Genomic DNA, 20,411 nt, shown 5'->3' with positions numbered 1-20,411 from the left:
AAGCAGCAACTAAGGAAAGAGTGGCATGCCACCTAAACACAGGCCTTACTCGGGTCTTTTTTTGCAGAAGCAGCGTCAAGAATAGGCTGTTTGGCGCATTTCAAAGACTTTACTGAATAATCAAGCTTTACTTTATGAGGGCCGAGACTTACAGCGCGTTCTTATTGGTGGAGGATAAATGGCTCTTGCGCTGCAAACTCTCCACACAGAGTCTTAATTTCCCAATCACCATAGCAACATATCTCTGCACTTTGAAAACTGTAAAGTACGCCGGAAGTATTTGCAGATTAATTTAGCAAAAAAAAGACAAGCACTACATTGCATCTAAAATTTGCTGTTGTCCACGAGCGGCACAGACAAAACCCGACTGGCCACGTGAATTAGAAAAATCAATCAAATGTATTGAACAAAAAAAAATGTAATTCCTCCTTCGAGGACTTTTGGAACGTGAGTAAAATTTTCAGAACTGATAAAGGTAATCACGCAGAGTTTTTTCAATTCAGCAGTACAACACCACATAAAAAAAGACCAATCACTTATTATTTCCTTTCCACGTGTTAACCCAAAGGGAAACACCAGCGGTTTGCAACACGCCTGCAGATCTTTGACTTCTGTCAAAAAGAGCGTGAGAATGAAAACCACCTGGGATTTCCCCAGGTGTACATTACACTATAAAGAAGCGTCTCGATAAGGCAAGCGCTTGTTTTTCATAATTAAAAATACTGAAAGATTACAACATGGCAAATATGAGGACAGTTAAAGGCCCTTGTTAGGCTTTCTCTGAACATAACCTGTATCATAAGGTTAACTTACCAAAAGGTCGTACGGGTGAATATCAGTTTCAAATAATTTCACCTGGTGGCGAGGTGATCGCTAAAATTATGGAGTCATCAATTTAAGTCAGAAAGCATGCACGGCAACATTTTCCAGCAGGCAAGTGGGAGATGTAAAAAAAGAAAAATGAACAATCCCGCGAGTGGTGTGCGCGCGCCACAGCGAGACGCGCTTTCAATTATCGCGCCCGTCTGGGCACGATAATTGAAACCACATGGCCTACTGGTGTCCATTACACGCACCAAGCGCGTAATAGACACCAATAGGCCGTGGGCGGAGCAACGCGCCCGCCTTTGGCCAATTGCGTGCAGTCTTTTATAAAAAGACGCACGCAAAGGCCAACGGGGTAGCACAAAAGGAATCGCAGGTCCATTTCTGATCCCCGGACAAAAGGACTCTCGCCTGCGCGAGCACTGCTGCGCAGTGCAACGCAGGTCGCGAGACCTAAAAAGGGAGGATAAGGATTTATCGTAGCTTTAAATGGCAAACTCGACTTATCAATTTAAAACTTACCTTCCAGCCTGCAGTGGTAGACTAGAAACCATGTTTTACCTCTGTCAGACCTAGAGTGCCACAATCAGTGCTGCTGTCCCTGGGGTGACCCTCTAACTTACAGGTCCTGGGTATCCTGTACTAGCGACTTACATGTATGTTAGCTTATGCCAATTGGGTATAAGTCAATCAAACATACACATTTTTAAGGGCAAGGCACTGAAGCCTGATTAGCAGCCAAAAAACCAGCATCAGTCGAAGATTTTGGCGATGACCATACCAAAAAGAGCCACTTGAGGATATGATGCCTCTGGGTCTTGTTGCTGTACTCCCTCAGACTCAGAGGGTGGTCGCGCCTATGAAATGGACCGTACCAACTGGGCCTCAGAGGGACCGGTTCATCATCTGCCTCTATGTCTCATTCTATAAAGATATAAGGGGTGCAACTGGACTCCTACCTCTGCATTCTCCGATGGGCCACATTTCCTCTCCTGTTGGTACTGTACAGTCGTCTTCGACACCTAAAGGTGAGGCAGCAATTTCATATGGGGTTGCAGTACATAATGGTGAGGCGGGATTGCAGAATTAATAGTGGTCGATCCAAAGGTGTCAGAGCTCTCAACTATCCTGGGGTACCTTGCGATATTATGAGGGGGGGGGGAAGGCATTGAAGGACAAGTGGCTAGATCTGGGGGGGGGGGGGGGGGGGAGGTGGAGGGTGGAGGAGAGAGAGAGAGACAGAATAGACTATATATATATAAACTCTAAATCCCCTAAACTTCCTGGATACCCCCACCCTCACGGAATTATCTTCAGAGATTAACTTGGCACAGCATCAAGCTCTGAAGTACTCCTGGGCTTACAAAATCATTCGTGTACAAAAAATCTTGTGTTCACATAGCATTTTGGGCGAAGGGTCCTCGTCATACTCAGGCTCCACCCAAGCCTAACTCTCTCAAAACACCTTTCATTGAACATGTCTGGACCCAACCAGTTGATGGTGGAATTATGCACACCATGGAAATCAGGGGAGACTTCATGCTGTAAAACTTTGATCTCACGCCATGTTGGCCTTAGGATGCAGGGACTCAAGTCAACAAGAGCAGACACCTAATGAGCATGTTACGAGGATCAGAGAGAGCAATACTTCCAACATCAACAGGGTTTGAGACCGTAGAAGGTGACATTGGATCTAATCTGAACAACCATTGTAAGAATTTAAAAAAAAAAAACAGTGTAAAATGGAGGAAGAACTCCGGACCTGCAACTCTAAGGCACAGAAAAACAAGAATAGATGCCAGTACATCAGGCAGTGTCATAAAATCTGGAATTAGAATTTTCTGTTTGAGTTTCACAGGGCCACATATCAGTTCTGTGGACTTAATGTTAGAGAAAAAAGTTTCTGGATATAATGTAGCACCTGGGAATATTTACAAGATGAAAACTGAGGGAAGTAGTATCCATCAGCAAGGGGCTACAGATTTCCATTTCTGCGGGCCAAGGTAATGGCCACTACAAAGGACATCTTATTGGCAACCAAACATTTGGAGCACCTTTGCAGTGATTTAAACGGCAAAGCAGTGAGAAAGTGCCCTCTTTCTTGCATGGTATGCCCCCACTTTTTGCTGAATTGCTGTTGTACTTTGGCAGGAGCCCAGGGCACACTCAGTCCATCAGGTACCCAGGGCCTGTGTTCCTTCCCTAAAACTGCATTGAAGCCTAAATCCAATTGGCATCTCTGGCCACATATCAGCCCTGGTAAATGGTGCCATAGGTACCCATGGCACTGTGACCAGAGAAGGCCCCTAAGGGCTGCAGCACTTATTGTGCCACCCTTAGAGGCGCTGTACCCTGACACACACACTGCCTTTGCAGGCTGAGTGTCTGGGTGCAGAACAAAACAAAGCCGACATGGCACACATCCCTGTGTGCCATGCCCACAATCCACTGCCCTGGCATACATCAGTCACCCCTCTCGCTGGATGCCCTATGCCAGTGGTGAGGGTACAAGTGCACGAGCCCTGTACCCTTACAGTGCCCAGGTCCATTCCTGGGCCCTGTAAGTGCAGTGCTGCCATTGAGAATATGTGGTGCTGGAAGGTTGTCATTAAGAACTCCACAGCACCATAATGGCTGCACTGAAGACTGGGAAGCTTGGTATCAAACTTCTCAACACATTAAACCCACACTGATGCCAGTGTGGGATTTAATGTAGGGTAGGAAGACAGAGGGTATCTATGAGATGCCCTCTGAAACTCGACCAACACCCAGTGACCTGACTGAGTGGCTGCGCAGGCTGCCGCCACTAGACATGTTTCTGGACCCCTGGGTCGAGAGCTTGCTGCTCTTGGGGCCTGAAACAATGCACATCCTGGGACGAGGTGCCAAGCCTCCTCCCCCAGGATGGGCAGGGTTCACGAAGGAGACGCTTCACCAGACCACTTGCTGTACTCAGCAACTGGTCCCCACTGGTTCTACCCCCCACTTTTAGTGGGAGACCCGGCGGGAAAAACAAAGTGAGAAAGAGAGGTGTGCCCACCTCTGCCAACTCCACCCCTCAGGTGGAGGAGGCGAGGTGAAGCACAACCTTGAGTCCCCGCCATCTTGAGCATGGGGGAACCCAGCCAACCAGGGACAGGCTCCAGCCCCCCTCCCACTGGAGAGTGGCAGGATAGGGGGTGTACCCACCCCAGGGAAGGGACCCATTGGTCCCTGCCCTTTACCTACCTGTAACACCCCTAAATGTAGTAGTTAGGGGCAACCTGAACCTTCCTTCCTCAGATCCAGATTCTGAAACTACAAGAAGAACAAGAAGAAAGAAGGCACCCGCCGAGCCCGGCCGGAGTTAAAGTGGAGAAAGACCACGAAGACGTCCCCCCGGTGACTGTGACCCAGAATCCAGCACCCAAGGACTCACCTCAACGGTCCTGATGACGCCTGCAGCCTCAACACCAGGGACTCCTCCAACTACGACCAGCAGAGGGGTAAGATTTCCTGACGCCAAAAGACACCCCTGCACCCGGCGCCCCACGCCCCCCTGTGCCCAACTACCGTGTGTCTACCCAGCCTACAGCTTCCCAGCTTACCTCTCGAAGTGGTGGTCACACCTGAAGAATCACCGTCCCTGAGTTTGCAGCCTTTGTTCGTCTCGCAGCTTTCCCATTGAAATCCATTGGGCGCCCGACGGCCCAGAAGCCCACTGCACCCGGCTGCCCCAGTGCGGCTGAGGGTGCACCAACTACCCTGTTCGACTTTCGCACTTGCCCTGAGTAAGTGACCAGGAGCTTTGCTCCCACAGCCGCGTGGCCTGCCTGCTAGCAGCCACCAACCAAAGGCCCCCTGCCCTCCATAGGCTAACATTGGGCCTACTCTCTCTGCACCCGACCGCCCCTGTGTCGCTGAGGGTGCAACAACAGTACAAACCTGAACCTGGGAGACCCCAGAGTCTTGCCCCAGAACCTGAACTTTGCCAGTTGAGTACTTACCTGAAAGCCGATAACTTACATTTTCTCCATAGGGCAACATTGACTGGTTTTCACTTGGAAATTCTTCTGAGTGTCGAGTTTTGAAACTTTGAAATATTCCCTAAAAATCGTCCGATTAACGAAAACAAAATTACTCACCTGTTCTCACGAGAGATCCCAGTACTGGACTTAGGTGCCCAGCACTGACCAGAAAAAGTCATTACAACTGATTTTACGATAACTTTATTGTCCTCCATAGGATAACATTGCCTGGTTTTTACCAGAAATTCTTCTGTCGATTTCTGCAACATACAAATATTCCTTAAAAATCGCCTGTTTAACAAAAATGATTTCTGTCAACTGTTTTCAGGAAATGTCCCAGTGCTGAATCCAGGATCCAGCACGGAGTAAGAAAAAGTAACGATAACCTAACTTACCTGCTAAGTGAATTTCCTCCCATAGGATAACATGGGTGATTCTATGTGAAAAAGTTTCTAAGTGTCAACTTTTGAAATACAATAATTTTCCTTAAAAATCATACCTTTAATCAAAACGTACTTACTCACCTGTTTTCAGGAAATGTCCCAGGGCTGAATCTAGGATCCAGTCCAGAGGTTAGAAAAGTAACCAAAAAGTAAATCAACTACATTTTACTTAAAAAGCCCATTCAATTGAATGTACGCATTATACCTGCAATGTGTTGCAATCTGCTTTCTTAAACCTGTAATCAAAACCAGTACCAGTTATACTGCAACTCTGAACTGTGTTCAAACAAGACAATCACTACTGCAAAGTATGTATACGCTTATCTGTACCTGGCTTGCTTGGTTCTAGATATAAAACAACAGTATATTTGTTTTTATACAAAACAATTGGCCTAGAGTTCAGTTCTTGAGTGTGTTAGACTATTTGCTGACTGAGTGTGTACATCAAATGCTTTACACTGTCCTCTGATACTGCCTTACTGCTCGACCAAGCTACCACATTAGAGAGTAAGGTTCTATCTAACTTTAGCCTCTGCCAAACCTCTGTAGACTCTTGGACTCTATACACACTGTACCTCGGTGCAGTATATATAGAGCCAGTTTCTTACAAAAGCCATTAGGAATGTTATAACTAAGTTAAACGCCCACCGATGAACAACAAAAGGAGCAGGATGAAAAAGAAAAGAGACAAAATGATCTGAATAATTTAAGACATAAAATCCTACCTTTGTGGAACCACTTTCTGAAATTTTTGCTAGCTGCCAAAGTATCACATAGTGGGTGCACTGCAATGCATGAGTAACAATCTGCAATGAAAGAAAATATTTTTATGTCACTTGTATACTAGATCAAAGTAAAAATGCTGAATTATATATATATATATATATATATATTAAACAAACCTGTTCTGGCATGTCACCATTTTCAATACCAATTTTCAACAGTTTGTAATTGCATCCAAACATATCCCATCTGGAAAGGTCATGAGCACTATGAACAACACACAGAAAACAGTTTAGAAAAATGGCAATAAACTAATTGACTAAGTAACTGCGGATTAAGTTTAAGAACACGGAAGAAAGTGTCATCTGATGAATACATTAAACAAGCTTTTAAACAATTATTTTAAATTTTCACAAATTTCAAACATCTTAAACGATTCCTTTGTGGAATGCTTCCCAAGTGTCAATCGAGCAGCATACAAGCATCTTATAATGAAAAAAATGATCAAGTCTTAAGTGCAAACGGTTCCAAATGTTAAAAAAAAAAAAAGAAAAAAAAAAAAAAACTGTTCCGGGTGCAAAACCACCAGCTCTTTAAGGGTCAACAGTAGTTTTGACTTCTCTGCTATTAAAATTAATTTCCTTTTAACTAAGCTATACTGATCGGATATTAATGTAATGGAGAGCTTCCTATTTATTCTGACTTTCCAAGCCCCTCCCCTGCTATGAGTAAACTTGAACTCCTCATCTTCACTACCCATAGATATTTAAGTAGCTAAATCGAGCGAAGGGGTCTATTCAGGTTGGAGTGGGCCAGTATTACGGTCTAGGGATACCAGTAGTAAACGACAGTACACAGATCAGTAACCAGGATTTATGAAGGGGCTTAAGGGAAAAGCCAAGATATGGCCGACTTTGGGATTTTATTTTTACTTACCAAAAAAAACAAAAAACTTGTGTTGTTTCTAAAGACTGCATCTACATTAATCTACTTAAGTAACAAACTCCCTCTTGTGGGCTTTCAGAAACGGACAGAGAGAAAACTGCACCTGAAACTGTGTTTTTTCCAACTAGTAAGTAATATTTCCTATTTTTGTGGGTTCGCCCGACATGCAACTTGTGGGGAAAAATCCCAGAATTCTAATTTCATAAAAGGGTTATTTGTGAAGAACTAGTTTGTGAAGATCTTCCTAAAGAACCTAAATGGTGAAATTGAAACAGTGAATGGGTGGGACAAAGATTAATAGAATACACTGTTTTCTTCTCTAAATTTGGCGCACTAAACACCAACCTCTGAAAATCATACACTGCTGTGAGTGCAGACCTTTTTGTTTGCAAACACGTAGTGTTTGTAGTTTGTCCTAAAACTTATTTAACCACCGGGTTACAACCAGGCTTATAACCAAGCCATGACTCACAATTTTGTGTTTGATTTATGCAGACATGCATGAAATGACAATGAAAAAAGAAATAAACATTTGTTGAGAAGGAATGCTATGCATTTTTAAACGTCTTCAAGAATTGGAGTGTGTTGGGACACTGGTACCACTCAGTTTCAAATTACCATAACGCAGTGCATAAACAATTTAAGGGAGCACACAGAAAATTAAACCATTTTCATAATCCAGCACTGTTCTGGCCATTAACCATTACTGGTTAATGACCACATTCCTCCTAATAGGCATCTCTAATGAAGAAGAGTGGAGGAAGGGCGGGCCGTGAAGGAATCTGCGGCTAGAATCGTCTCTACCAGATACATCGTTACCGAAGGTAAGTAACTCATACATCTGATAGAGACTACTAGCTGCAGAATCCTTCACGTAGAATAGATAACCTAGCCATACCCAAGGGGAAGGAGGGTCTGCGAGAGGACCCCACCCACCTGGGCACAACAGAGGCCCACATGGGAGCTGAGTCCGAAAACAGGACGAGGAGCCCCGTCCCCCAGGCAAAGGGAAACCCTCGCCAGCAGGAGGCCACCCACCCCAAAAAAAAGAGGGGGGGGGGTCGGGAAAAGAAGAGAAGACGACGACGACAGCCTGTCCGCACTCAGCAGAGGAAACAAGGCAAGGTGCCAAGAGGCAAAACACCCCATGCGAGGCAACAAAACCTCCGCCCAGGGCCAAAAAGGGGCACCGGAGAAGAGCAACCTAGAGACTCCAAGGAGAAGAAGAGGCAGAGCAAAGGCAATCACAAACAGGATGGCACCGGCAGCAAGAAGCAGGCGGAACTCAATGTCACCCAGGAAAAGCGTCCAACACCCCACAGGGACAAACCGCGCCCGTAAGAGGGCCCAGAAGTCAAGGACCAGCATGGTGTGAAAAACCCAAAGGAAAAACACACATTCAAAAAGGGGCTGGCCAACAGAACCACAAACTCAGCCAGACAACCGGGGCGACCCGCTTCAACGGAAGAACAGCTCCAAGAACCAGAGCAACACGCAGTTCACTGAGGAGGAGAAGAAGGAGGAGGGGGGGGGGGGGGGGGGGAAGGAGGAGGAGGAGGAGGAGGATGAGCCCCACCAAGAACCTCTGGATGGCTGAGTCCGCAGGGACATGGAACAAAAGAGCACCATCGAAGGGAAGGTCCAACAGCCGTTCTCAAACATTCTCCAGGATCACACGGTCCCGAAGCCAGGCATGGCAACAAAGGGCCACCGAAGAAGCCATGGCACGACCCAGCAGCTCCGAGATATCCAGAGCGGAGTGAAGGATAAACGCCGCCAGCTCCCGACCATCCAAGACATGGTGTAGCAAATCCACAGAGGCACCCTCCTGAGAAGCGGCAGACATAAGGGACTCCGCCGAGTCCCTCAAACAAGAAGTGGCCCTAGCAAAAACACACAGGGTGTTAAAGGCCAGCAGAGCCGTACTGGTCGAGGCAAACATATCGCGCCCCCAGAAGTCCAGCCAGCGTGCCTCCCGTGACGGGAGAGACAACAGCAGTGGCAAAGCAGGAAAGGCAGACTGCAAAAGGGGACCTCTGGTCGAAGGGTGAAGAGAAAGGCACACCGGTTCACGCGCTGCCGGATGGTGGCGTTGCAGAAGGTACTGGGGCACCGGGTCCCCCGTGGCAGGACGTCCCCAAGAGAGAAGAATGGAGTGAACACTGGAAGGAAAGCAACAGTTCCCTACCACCAGAGCCCTGGTGGAGAACCTCACAAAGATGATAAGCGGGAAAATGGGCAGCTTGATCACCCATACGCAAAATTCCCACAGCCGTGAAAACAGCGAGGGCGAAAGCCGCACCTGCCTCCGTGGGGCCCCGCGGAGGGGAAAGCAGCTCCTTGTTAGGCGACTGCTGCAAACTAAGACGGCCATCCCCCAAGCCAACCGGAGGAAGGAAGGACCAAGGTCGGAAAGAATGAAGAGGGACCGAGGAGTAGGGGACCTGTGGCTCCTCCGGCGAAGACCGCGATCGTGGAGATGGCGAGGAGCCTCCTTTTGACGACGTTGGGGGAAAAAGCCACGACACGGCGGCCCGTCTCCGGCGAGGACGACACCAGCAACCGCCGAACCTCTGGAGAAGAGGAGGCATCCAAAGAAGAGTCAACGACCCGACGTCTGCCCAGCGCCGTAGAGTCCGCAACCTGAAGCAGGCCACCGTCGGCAACCGGCACCGGAGACGACGTCGAGGCGTCCTCCGACACAGCACATGGTGCAGGAGCCGAAGCCGGGGTGGCGAAGGGCCGCCCTGACCTCCCACGAAGTAGCCGTCTGCCTGGAGGGACGAGGAGTCCCCCACCAGCCGCGACTCATGACAGGGCGAGATGGACCCTCCGCCGACCCCTGCGGCTCCGCCAGGGCCAGTAGCCCCCGGTACCGCAGCGTCATCACCTCGGTCTTGGACAAGGACGTTGCCTCTCTCGAGGACTGAGAGGGGCTCGGGGGTGCGACCCAAGCCCCAGCGACCTCCTGCGACACCACAGGGACTCCTGAGGGAGTTTGCAGCAAAGCTGAGGCACAGTGGTCCGAAGGAGGGACCCCCCCAAAGGGCCACACGCAACAGCACTACATCCTCCGAGCCTGGATCCGAACCACTCGGCGCCGGAGCCGCTGGCGACGCCGCGGAGGGCCCCGCACACTGCAAGGGATCCGCTAACGTCCCAGGAGGAGGAGGAGAAGCCAGCGAGGCCTGCAAAGCCGCAACATATGTCTCCATCTGGGCTCTGGATGCTCCCACACCGGGAAACGGCGGATAAGGGGACGATACACGGGGCCGCACCATCCGTGGAGAGCCCACACCCCCGACAGGCCGGAACCCGACCATCGGGGACAAACTGCGACACTTACCAAAAGGTGATCGGTGCTCATGCGACCTGGGAGAAGAGCAAAGTCGGCGAGGGAAGCCGCGGCCCCGAGAACCCTCCGCAGGGGCCGGACGAGGTGCCGACACCGACCTGGACACACGAGCCGAAAGAAGTTTCATCCGGCGCTCCCGCCGGGAATTTGCCTTCATCTACTGCCACGCCTCATAATCAGTGGAGTCGTGGTGCTCCCCCAAACACCACATACGGATGAGGTGAGGATCTGTCGCCGACATGAGGCGGCCACACGACGTGCAAGTTTTAAAGCTATAAAGCATTCACACACTGCTCCTACACACGCCCAGGCCCAGAGCACAAACCGGATCCGTGTTGCACGCGGAAAAGGAAAAAACTGACGTAGGCGCGCCAGGGTGGGACTTATGTGACGTGCGCGAACGACTCCTGGGCGGAGTCGTTTGATGTCGTCCCCCCGGCGCGCAGAGATGCTGGGAAAGAAGGTTTTCCGGCTCCAGTCTCATGCCTAGGGATAATTCTACGTGAAGGAATCTGCGGCTAGTAGTCTATCAGATTCTGTATACACCCTCGGGCGCGAAGCCCAACTGTGAGGAAATGGGGTGTACAACGTGGTGTAGCAGTGAAACCTCGCTGTGTAATACATTTACCAACCCCTTTAGGACTCAGGTTTCATTTGTCAAACCCTCAACTTAACCCAGGGTAGCTGTGGCATCGAGTAGCAAGGCTTTCACAGAGGAGCAACTGTTAAGCATTTAAACAGCACCAAAACAATTTAAGAAATTGACACTAAACTTAAGAAATCAAAGACAAACTTATAAAAATAGGCTGTATTTTTATAATAATTTAGACGCTAGAACGAAAAAGATCCACCAGAGGGTTCCTTAAAGATTGATTTTACAAGCAGTAGTTAATCAGTGCAATTTCACTCAACTGCACATAAGCCTTGGCAAAGTCAACGAACTGGACACTTAGAAACTTTATCGAAGAAAACTTTAAGTGTCAATGCGGTCGGTAATTAGTAAATGAGACGACCAACCAGGGAGCTAGTCAGGGGGCGCAAAAAGGTCATCAAGAACAGTTACCTTCACAGGGGAAGCAGTCTTTCAGCAGTTCCAGGCACTTTTTCCGCGTTGCAATTGATTCCTATGGAGTGACCATGATACAAGGGATGAAGGATGCTTAAGATGCTCCAAGGATGCTGTGGATGTGGCGCGTGTGAGAAGTTGGCCTGATGTATGATGTCACTAGTTCTAGTGTACACCTTATATCAGTCCAAACAACCCTTATGGTGATTGGTTGTAAAGCCAACCTTATAGACCAGCTATCCTAGTGGTAGCATGGACAAGAGCAGTCTTAGGCTAAACTCTGAATGGCATGTGAAGCCAGCTGTGATACCATATATAATCCCTTGAATACCAAATGAAAGGACACCACAACAGATATATGTATAAAATAAAGTGTATTTGTTCTAGTCAAACCCTCAGCACTCTTTATGAGATTAGAGTTAAGTACAACACAGTCTTATTCAAGCATACATTAAGTCACACAGGTAAGTAATACAGTTAGGCCCTAGGGGCCACGCAAACCATATACTAAAGAAGTGGTATAAGGACCACTGTCACGGGATTAGGATAGGCCTAGGGAATCGCTGGGGCTACACTACACTAGCAACAGTTAGGAAGTGGGAGGCCCACGGGATTCAGGTGCAGAGTGGAAACACTCACGCGTAATGCGTAAAAGTCGATTAGAATTACTAGCAGTTAGAAATTAACAGTTTAAGGACACTTCTGAAGCAGCTAGAGAGTCGAGACTCGGAAACTAGACCCTAGGATAGTCACTACCCTTGTGAGCACCGAAGTACCCAAGTTACCTAGCCCACGGGCTGCGGGTGCATAGGTGTGGACTTGCGTCGGGTTTCGTCGTGGACTTCTATGGATGCCTGAAGGAAAGTTGCTGACAGGCAGTCAGTGAAGAGTGTCCGGTGGATCCCAAGGCTGGGATCAAGAAGAGAGGATACCTGCAAGCAGAAGGGACAGAGTCAAGGTCACTAGCCAGTGACCGCGTGGAACCAGGAAGGAACCAGGCGATGTCGTGAAGATTGCAGGTGAAAGGTGAAGCTTGTCGCTGCAGCCACGGGTACCAGGAGACGTCAAGGACGACCAGGACCAGGAGGCGAGCTGTCCCACAAAGGCTCTTGCTGTCGGCAAGCGGAACCCACGAAGAACGGAGGACTTGCTTCTGGTGCAGACCAGGAAGGTCTGGGGTGCTTCTCTTTTGCAACGAAGCGGGAGCCAGTCTGGAGGAGCCAAACCAGCAGTGAAGATTAAGGTGTGTCGTCACAAAGGCCGCTAGCCAACGGGCAAGCAACCGGACAGACGCGGCAAGCAGGAAAATGCAGAAGGGCTCCACGCAGGACTCGTGGAGTGTGGGGGGCTGATCTTCGGTGCAGATGGTGCTTGGGGCTGGGGCTTCTCAATCCCCGGTGCACAACTTCGAGGGTGCCTCAAAAGCTGCGCTGGAAGATACTCGCCACTTTTCTCAAGTAGCCGGTCCCACGTCTCTCGTCGCCTCCACGGATCTCAGCTCGGCTGTGGATCAGGGTCGGAGAAGTCTGGAAGTCAAGGCTCTGGTCGGGCTCTGCAGTCGGTCCCTCGTAGAACTTCAGCAAAGCAAAGGGTAGTCTCTTGATGGTGCCTGTTTGCACAGAGTAGCCACTCCTTGGCCACAAGGGAGATTCTTCAGTCTTCTTCTTTCTTCGAATGTCGAAGGTCCAGAGTTTCTGTTCAAGTTGCAGGTTCAGGATAATCTAATCTCCTGGGGCCCAGCTACCACTCTTATACTAATCTGGGGGCTGGGTTGCCTGCTAGGTCACGCCTTATGGGTGGGACCTGGGAGGGGGGTGGTTACACCCCCTTCCCTTTGTCCAGTTTCGCGCCAGGACTGGGGCTGGAGTGCCCCAGCACCGGTTTGAACTGGACTATGCATGGGACACCTTGTGTGCCCCAGGCATGTCTCATTCCTTTCAGCCCTCCCTGCCGCAAAACACTAAAGTCTGTCTGGGGAGGTGCTAGCACCTCCCCAAGCAGGAAACCTATTGTCCAAGCCTCCCTTGCCGGGATCACTCCCAGCAGCAGGAGGTCAGACTTGTGTCTGTGGCAGCAGCATCCATTTTGTGATGCTGAGGCTTTGGTTAGAGTTAAACAGCAAAGTAGGATTTTAACATGTCTCTCCCTCTAGAAGGGGGGAATAATATCCTCATCACCAGAAATGGTATGGGGGTATTATTCCAAAGTGTTAGACACCTTACACGACATGTTTTGATAAAGCCAAACCATAGTTACCATAACCGTTTAAGATTATAAGGCACTTTAAGAGTATATGGTAGGCTATATCATAGAACAGCTATAAGGACATGGTTCCGAAAGCTTCAGACAGGCTCAGCTCATGCTAGAGCACCATCTCACATGTTACCAAGCACTCTGCCTCCAGGATTGTTAAGGCCTGCCATAGGAGTGGCTGATAGGTACACATGTGTCTATTTTAAGGGTAGATATAGGTATACTATATCCAAGCAAGGGGTGATTACACGACCTTGCCCCAGCTGAGTGATCAGCCAGTTGTGTCTGATTGGAAGGCCAGACCAGGGGTGGCATAATACATGCTGCAGCCCCTGGGAGGCCTAGGGTACACCTATGCCCTGGGTACCTAGGGTACACTGTACAGGGTCCAATAAGGTGATCCTTACCAATTGGGAATGTACCTAGGGTACATGGAGTCCATTTTAAAGAGAGAGCAGACAGCCTGAGACCCTGAATGGCAGGATCTCAGGCCAACTAAGTCGAAAAACCAGCTAGACACTAGGCAAAAAGTTGGGGGTAACCATAGTCAGATATCCACCTTCCTACAGCGCGGTCGACAGGAGTCTTCCTGCAGGGATTCTGCAGTCCATGAAGATAGCGAGGGTGATCCTGGTTGCAGGGCCGATGTTCCACAAAGTACTCTTCGGTCTGGCTGAAGTTCAGTCGCCCTTTGGCGCCGCCACAGGCCAATTCTTCCGGAGTCGATAACTTGCTTTCAGAGGGTTCCAGCAACTCTCAGATAGCACTCCCGTCTTCTGCAAACTTGGGTGCAACTCTGTCTTTTTGGGCAAATACCCGAGTCAATCAATCAATCGGGATTTGTAGAGCACAGTTAATGACCTGTGAGGGTATACAGGAGGTATGATTATGCTGCACTCAGTCGAAGAGCCAGGTCAAATCCTTTTCTGAATTCCATGAGGGAGGATGCCGTTCGGTGGTGGAGGCTGTCTAGGACTTGGTGGTGAGGTAGAAGGAGCGTCCTGCACTCTAGCTTTGGTGGATGAAGGGAGTGTGGGCAAGGGAGGCAGAGCACAAGTGTCTGGAGGAAGTACAGACAGTGGTTGATATGAGTTGGCCCTTGGTTGTGCAGGTTGTTACAGGAGTATGTCAGCATCTTGGATTGACATCTTTTGTGGTTGGGGAGCTAGTGGAGGCTCCTGAGGTGGTCGATGTTGTGGGTTTGTTTGGGGAGGTTAAGGATAAGTCTGGCTGCTGAGTTCTGGATGGTGTGGAGTCTCTTTAGGAGCTGGGTGGGGATTCCTGATTTGTGTGTTGCTGTAGTCGAGCCTGCTGGCGACTAGGGCTTGGGTGACTGCCTTCCTATTGTCAATGGGGAGACATCTGAGGACTTTGCGGAGCTTGCACAAGGTGTAGAAGCAGGTGGAGAGGACTGCGTGGACCTGGTTTTTCATGGTGAGTTTGCTGTCGAGGATGATGCCGAAGTTAGAGTTGTGATCTGTTGGTGTAAGCCGGAGATTGACCGGCCATGAGGTGTCCATCCACAGGGATGTGTTTCCTAAGATCAGCACCTCAGACTTGTCCATGTTGCACTTCAGCCAGTTGGTCTTCATCCAATCGTCAATGCTAGTTATGAAATTGTGCGAGTTGGTCCTGGTGGTGGCGGTATTTTCTGACAGCAAGACGATGAGCTTAGTGGCTTCCTGTAGGAGGGAGGTGACATCTCCCTAGCTGGCAATCTGAGTGTTTGCACATCTCTTCTCTCTCCAGGAGGGCAGAAAGCTGGCTTGTGGACAAGGCTTCATGCGTGCCTCGGAAAACACAGGCGTTTCAAAGGCAACAAAGTGCCAGCTTCGCCATAGCTGCACACTGCAACAATTAACATTAATTTCAACTTGAGATACAAGGTCAGACTTAATATAACGAGTTGTTTGATACCTTGGAGGGCCCACTTTGGTCTTACCATTCTAAGGTGAGCGCACCTGAAGGGTTAAGTGAGTCACCCTGTACTCGTCAATTGGGCGACCAGAACTTTCTACAGTAAAACGTTGTTTCGCATGTTTTACTGTCAGGACATGTAAAGTACATGTCCTGCCTCGGTCATACATTGCATCCTGCCTTCAGGGCTCGGTAGGCCTGCCAGAGGGGTGGCAGTGCACGAGTGTTCTACCACTGTGCAATGGTGGACTGGGGAACTTGCTTTACTTGGGGGACTTTCAGGGTGGCACAATCAGCTCTGGAAGCCCTGGGGTACCTGTAGGAAAGTGCCCCTTTTGCATGGTTACCCCCCACTTTTTGCTTAATATCTGATGCACTTCGAGTGTGCACTGGGTCCCTATCAATCAGGTTCCCAAAGCCAGTGTTCTTTCCCAAAACTGTACCTTTGTTTTCATAATTGACACACCCCTGGCTCACATGCAAGTCCCTTGTAAAAGGTACCAGTGGTACCAAGGGCCTTGTGACCAGAGAGGGTCTATTAGGGTTGCCGCATTGAATGTGCAACCCTCAGAGGACCCTCACTAAACCCACACCCACTGCGATTTTAGTGCAGACAAAACTTCACAGTTGACATGGCACACATCCATGTGTGCCATACCCACTGCCTGTGGCATAGGTAAGTGTTTTGAAAAAACCAATGGTTCAGAGGTGGCCCTAAGGGTCCATATATGTAATTAGTGCTCCCCAAGGGAGACACGGTCAGGAAATTCTTATACAATGACAATCACGTTGGGAGTATCTAATAATGTACAGGGGCTCTTGTAAGGTAGGGTATTTATTACCAAAACACAATTCAAAATTCTTAAATAATATTCAGGTGCTCATATATAAATGAAAAAGAGTGAAGTGAAAGTGAGGGTGAATTTAAATCTTGACATCGCATTGACAACAAGAAATGGAACTCCACACAAATTAACAAAATGTAGGGAGTTCCTGTTGTAGGGGGTCGACGGCGTTTCGATCTCATGACATTGAGATCATCTTCAGGACTATAGGTGAGCAGTCTGAATCTAAAAAAGTAACAATGAATCAAAATCAGAACCCTGTACGCATATACTTAATTGCCACATCAATAATTGTACTCCCAGTGGTGTTGCTAAATAAAAAAAGGATATAATTACACAGAGATACACTTAATGTGACAACATATGTAATAGTTGAAAGGTCAGTGAGAGGAGACCGTGAGCTGCGACAGACTGAAGGGAGACAGAAAGAAAGATCATTTAAGAGCAACGGGCTAGAGTATGCAGCCCACAGAAAGGTGATCGGTGAGTAGTCCTGCCTAGTGAGTGGTTGGCGTGTTGGGCCAGGTACCCGCAATATATGTGAGTGGGGTGCACGTAGCAGCTGGACTTACTAGCCACAATGGGAGGGGGCGCAATGACAGCGGGGTCAGTCACGGCAGAGAATCAGTGGAATAAATTTCCTATGAAAGTAATAAGGGTCAGCCTAGGTAATCCTTGAGATATAGTAATTTGGTAGATAAAACTCAGGCGTAGAACTTATTGGAGTAACTCAGGGTAGGGCATAGATCAGAGGTGATCCTGTCAATTACGTGGGAAGCTGGTACCCCCTGTGTCATATTAATGTGATGGGTGAAACCCAGGACTGAACTTACTAAATTATCTCATGGTAGTGCCTATGGTCAGGATGGAAGCTGGAGCCCAATTCGCAGACAAGAGGGGGAATTAAATTGGATATCCACTTGGCTTCGTTCTGAAAAGCAGGTAAGTGATACAAGACGCTAGCAGGATAACCAGAAGGAACAATGCTGGAGTGCCCCAGGTGATTAATTACAGCTGTGGGTCTGGCTAATGGCGGGATAATCAAGGTGCCTGTAGCAGCTCAGGTGAGTAGTACCACTAGCGGGTTCATGGAGGAGCCGCAACTAATTCTAAAGGCAGAAAAACAATTATTTATGGAGAAAGCAATTTGACAACTAGGTCGTAAGGTGCAACATCAAACGCAACTCACAGAGAAGCTGCATATAATAGGGGGAGCCAGTGAGGCTAGCCGTTCCTAGTGAATCCGTAACCAGTAAGTTGATCCTGTACAGTCGGGACAATTTCCAGCTGCAAGTGTAAGGAAGAAAAGGCTTATTTAAGAGGCTTTTTAGATTATTATTGCTGACATGAGTTTGGTGATAGGGGCTCGTCGCAGGGTACTTACATTAGACTTTAAGGTAAAGTCTAAGGTTCGAGTGAAGAGTACCGAATTAATAGGACCATTGATTTACAAAGATAAAATTAGTATAGTTAATTGGGCAAGGGAGGAGTGTCAAGGTGTGCATGTGAGTACTTACTAATGAGGGGCATAAGTCGCCGCTTTGGGGAGCTGGCCTTATTACAAAAGCGGGCACTGTCTGCAAAGGGGAGACAATTAGTAGAAATTGAAGGCAGCGGGAGAGGGGCCCGAGTGCATAGCCGAGATACTCACAAATGATGACCCGCTGTGGACGTATCTGCAAGTTTAAAGGACACGCGGTAGTAAAGCGGGTCCCAGTTAGGATAAACTAAATTAATTATGGCTGGGAGAACACTTACTTAAGGATCCTGTTCCACGTGTAAATTGCAGCCGGCGCTCGGGACGCAATAAGTGCGACTGAGAAGCACGGCGTATGAGCGCAGATAAACATGTACGGGGGCGTGGCCAAGGCATTGCCCGGGACTTAGAAACTGATTGAACAAGCATTGGCATAGCCAATAGGTCTCGCTTTTGGGACCTTATAAGTATTTAGTAATGCAGCACAATATCCTTGGTGCAACATAAACACTTGTAAGGACCCAAAGGCGAGACCTATTGTCTATGCCAAAGCTTGTTTCAATACCAAGCATTGTGGTTATATGCTTATAAGCTTGCTTGGTTCTCGTCTGTGTGCATCGTGTTGAAGCCTTTGCAACACTTTTACAGCTTCTCTGTTGCTTAAATGATTCAAAGTGACGCAGAAAACGGAAGGATAATGTGGTTCATGGCTAAATGCTTATAAGGTTCCAAAGGTGAGACCGATTGCATTGCAAATGCTTGTTGATTCCTGTGAAAGGCAGGTGTCCTTACCTCGGGCCCATAATGTAAGTTGGTGCATGTATCTAGACTAGGAGCTGCGGGTTTAAGGAGATGTAACAGTTATGTGATGCAAGGCCGATATGGTAACAAAAATACACACAGAAAAATAAGCTGCAATATTCTGAAGCCAACACTAAGTGGGAGCAGACTGCATAGCAAGCGATCCACAAAACCACACGCTCCAAATCACAGATGTCCGTTTAACATCACAAATGAAGGAAGCAGCTTGTACTGCTGCTTCTGTTCTGTGCACGTCACAATTCAGCCTCTTACGGATCAATACTCGGGAGTTGTTTGAAACAAGCAACGGCGGCTCCATTGCTCCAAAATCTACGGTCGATTCTAAAATCCTTTCAAATGATCATCCTCCCTCGCTGCTGTACTTGTCCACCACGATCTTAGAATCCACTTACAAAGTACTCTCTCGACCTTGATGGATTGGGCACTGCGGGGCGGCCATGAGCCACTGTGATGGGACTAAAACTGAACTGCTTGTTCATCTCGACAACACTGAAGGCATTATGGACAACGGCGGGGCAGCTGACCTGATCCACTTTAATCCATCGATGGTATTTGACATCACATTCATGTGTGTAGCAGGGGTGGCAGGACAAACGGAGTAAACTAATTCAAAAGGTTATGCGACAGCATAAATAAATGGTGTGGACAAAGAAGTGGGAAAATATGTATAGATGGCAGGGAAAGAGGCAAAAAAGATTTGTGTTAGAGTACTGGGCAGTTAACACATTAAAAGTATATAGTTGAGTAGATCGCATTTGTACAGAATAGAAAATAATTCACAGGAAGACCAAATGAGTAGGGCAGGGAAATAAAATCCACCAAATGTTGAGAAGGTAAAATCTCAGAGAATTGTCTTTTCCGATGCTACGAAATAATGCACAACATTGCGCCACATATTCCAGCACCTATGAGCATGGGACAACACCAGACTACTTCAGCCACCATTGTTGGCCAAAACAGACGCCAATCAGGACATTCAAAACAAAGCACACAGCCAGCATTCAAAACAAAGCAAACGTGCAAAAGAGACAAGGTACAGACATCCCACATTTTGTTCTTATACAGATTTGGGGGCAAGGGAACTCACAAAGGGATACACCACACCAGTAAAATGCAACAAGCATTGGCCGCGATCTCGCGGGCGCGAGACACACTGTGTAGAGGGAGGGGCAAGCAAGGCAGAGCGAGGCGTGCGGGAGAGCGAGAGAGCGAGAGGAAAGCCACATGGCGCCTCTGCTCGTAAGCGCGCGCCCGCGAACATGCACGCAAGCTGTAGGCCGGCGGCGCCGGTCATGGCAGCATTTTTTGAAGCCCTTACTAAAAGTCTTGCCAGACCAGCGCATGCGCTGGGTCAGGCGAGACCTAAAAACGGTGTGCGCTCGTCTTGCGCCGAGAGGGCAGAAGGAATGAAAGAGAGAGACAGAAGGAGGTCTGTTTCAGGTGCTTAAAAAGTTATTTAAATAAATTAGTTAACATCGCGTATGAAATGTCAAACGCGATGTGAAAACGACCAGAACTTAGAGGACAGACCAAAGCAGACTAAGTCAGATAAAAACACAGAATTAAAATTCGTGAATGCATCTACATTTACATGGTTCAAGCCGCGATTCACAATATTGACAAGGGTGTACATTATTAACAACTGAACTGCAAAATTTAAGGCAGGAGTGTTTAATGCAGAAAAAGTACATGATTCGAACCACGTATGTGACTGATGGTTCCTTTATGGTAAA

General features: G+C 48.2%; 1 protein-coding gene across 2 annotated transcripts in view; it reads right to left on the bottom strand.

Moving 5' to 3' along the window:
* Positions 1–20,411, bottom strand: part of STAG2 (STAG2 cohesin complex component) — a 1,427,207-nt gene that overhangs the window by 527,537 nt on the left and 879,259 nt on the right. For both annotated transcript variants that reach the window (XM_085608133.1, XM_085608134.1), the window contains exons 23-24: positions 6,178–6,265; positions 6,001–6,081 (exon numbers count right to left, since the gene is read on the bottom strand). In XM_085608133.1, coding sequence (XP_085464259.1) covers positions 6,001–6,081; positions 6,178–6,265 — 169 coding nt within the window. The remainder of the gene's footprint in view (positions 1–6,000; positions 6,082–6,177; positions 6,266–20,411) is intronic.

This window comes from Triturus cristatus, chromosome 5_2 (assembly GCF_964204655.1).
Source record: "Triturus cristatus chromosome 5_2, aTriCri1.1, whole genome shotgun sequence".
NCBI classification, from domain to species: domain Eukaryota; kingdom Metazoa; phylum Chordata; class Amphibia; order Caudata; family Salamandridae; genus Triturus; species Triturus cristatus.
Note: the sequence above shows the minus strand (reverse complement) of the source record. Positions and strands in the feature narration are given on the sequence as shown.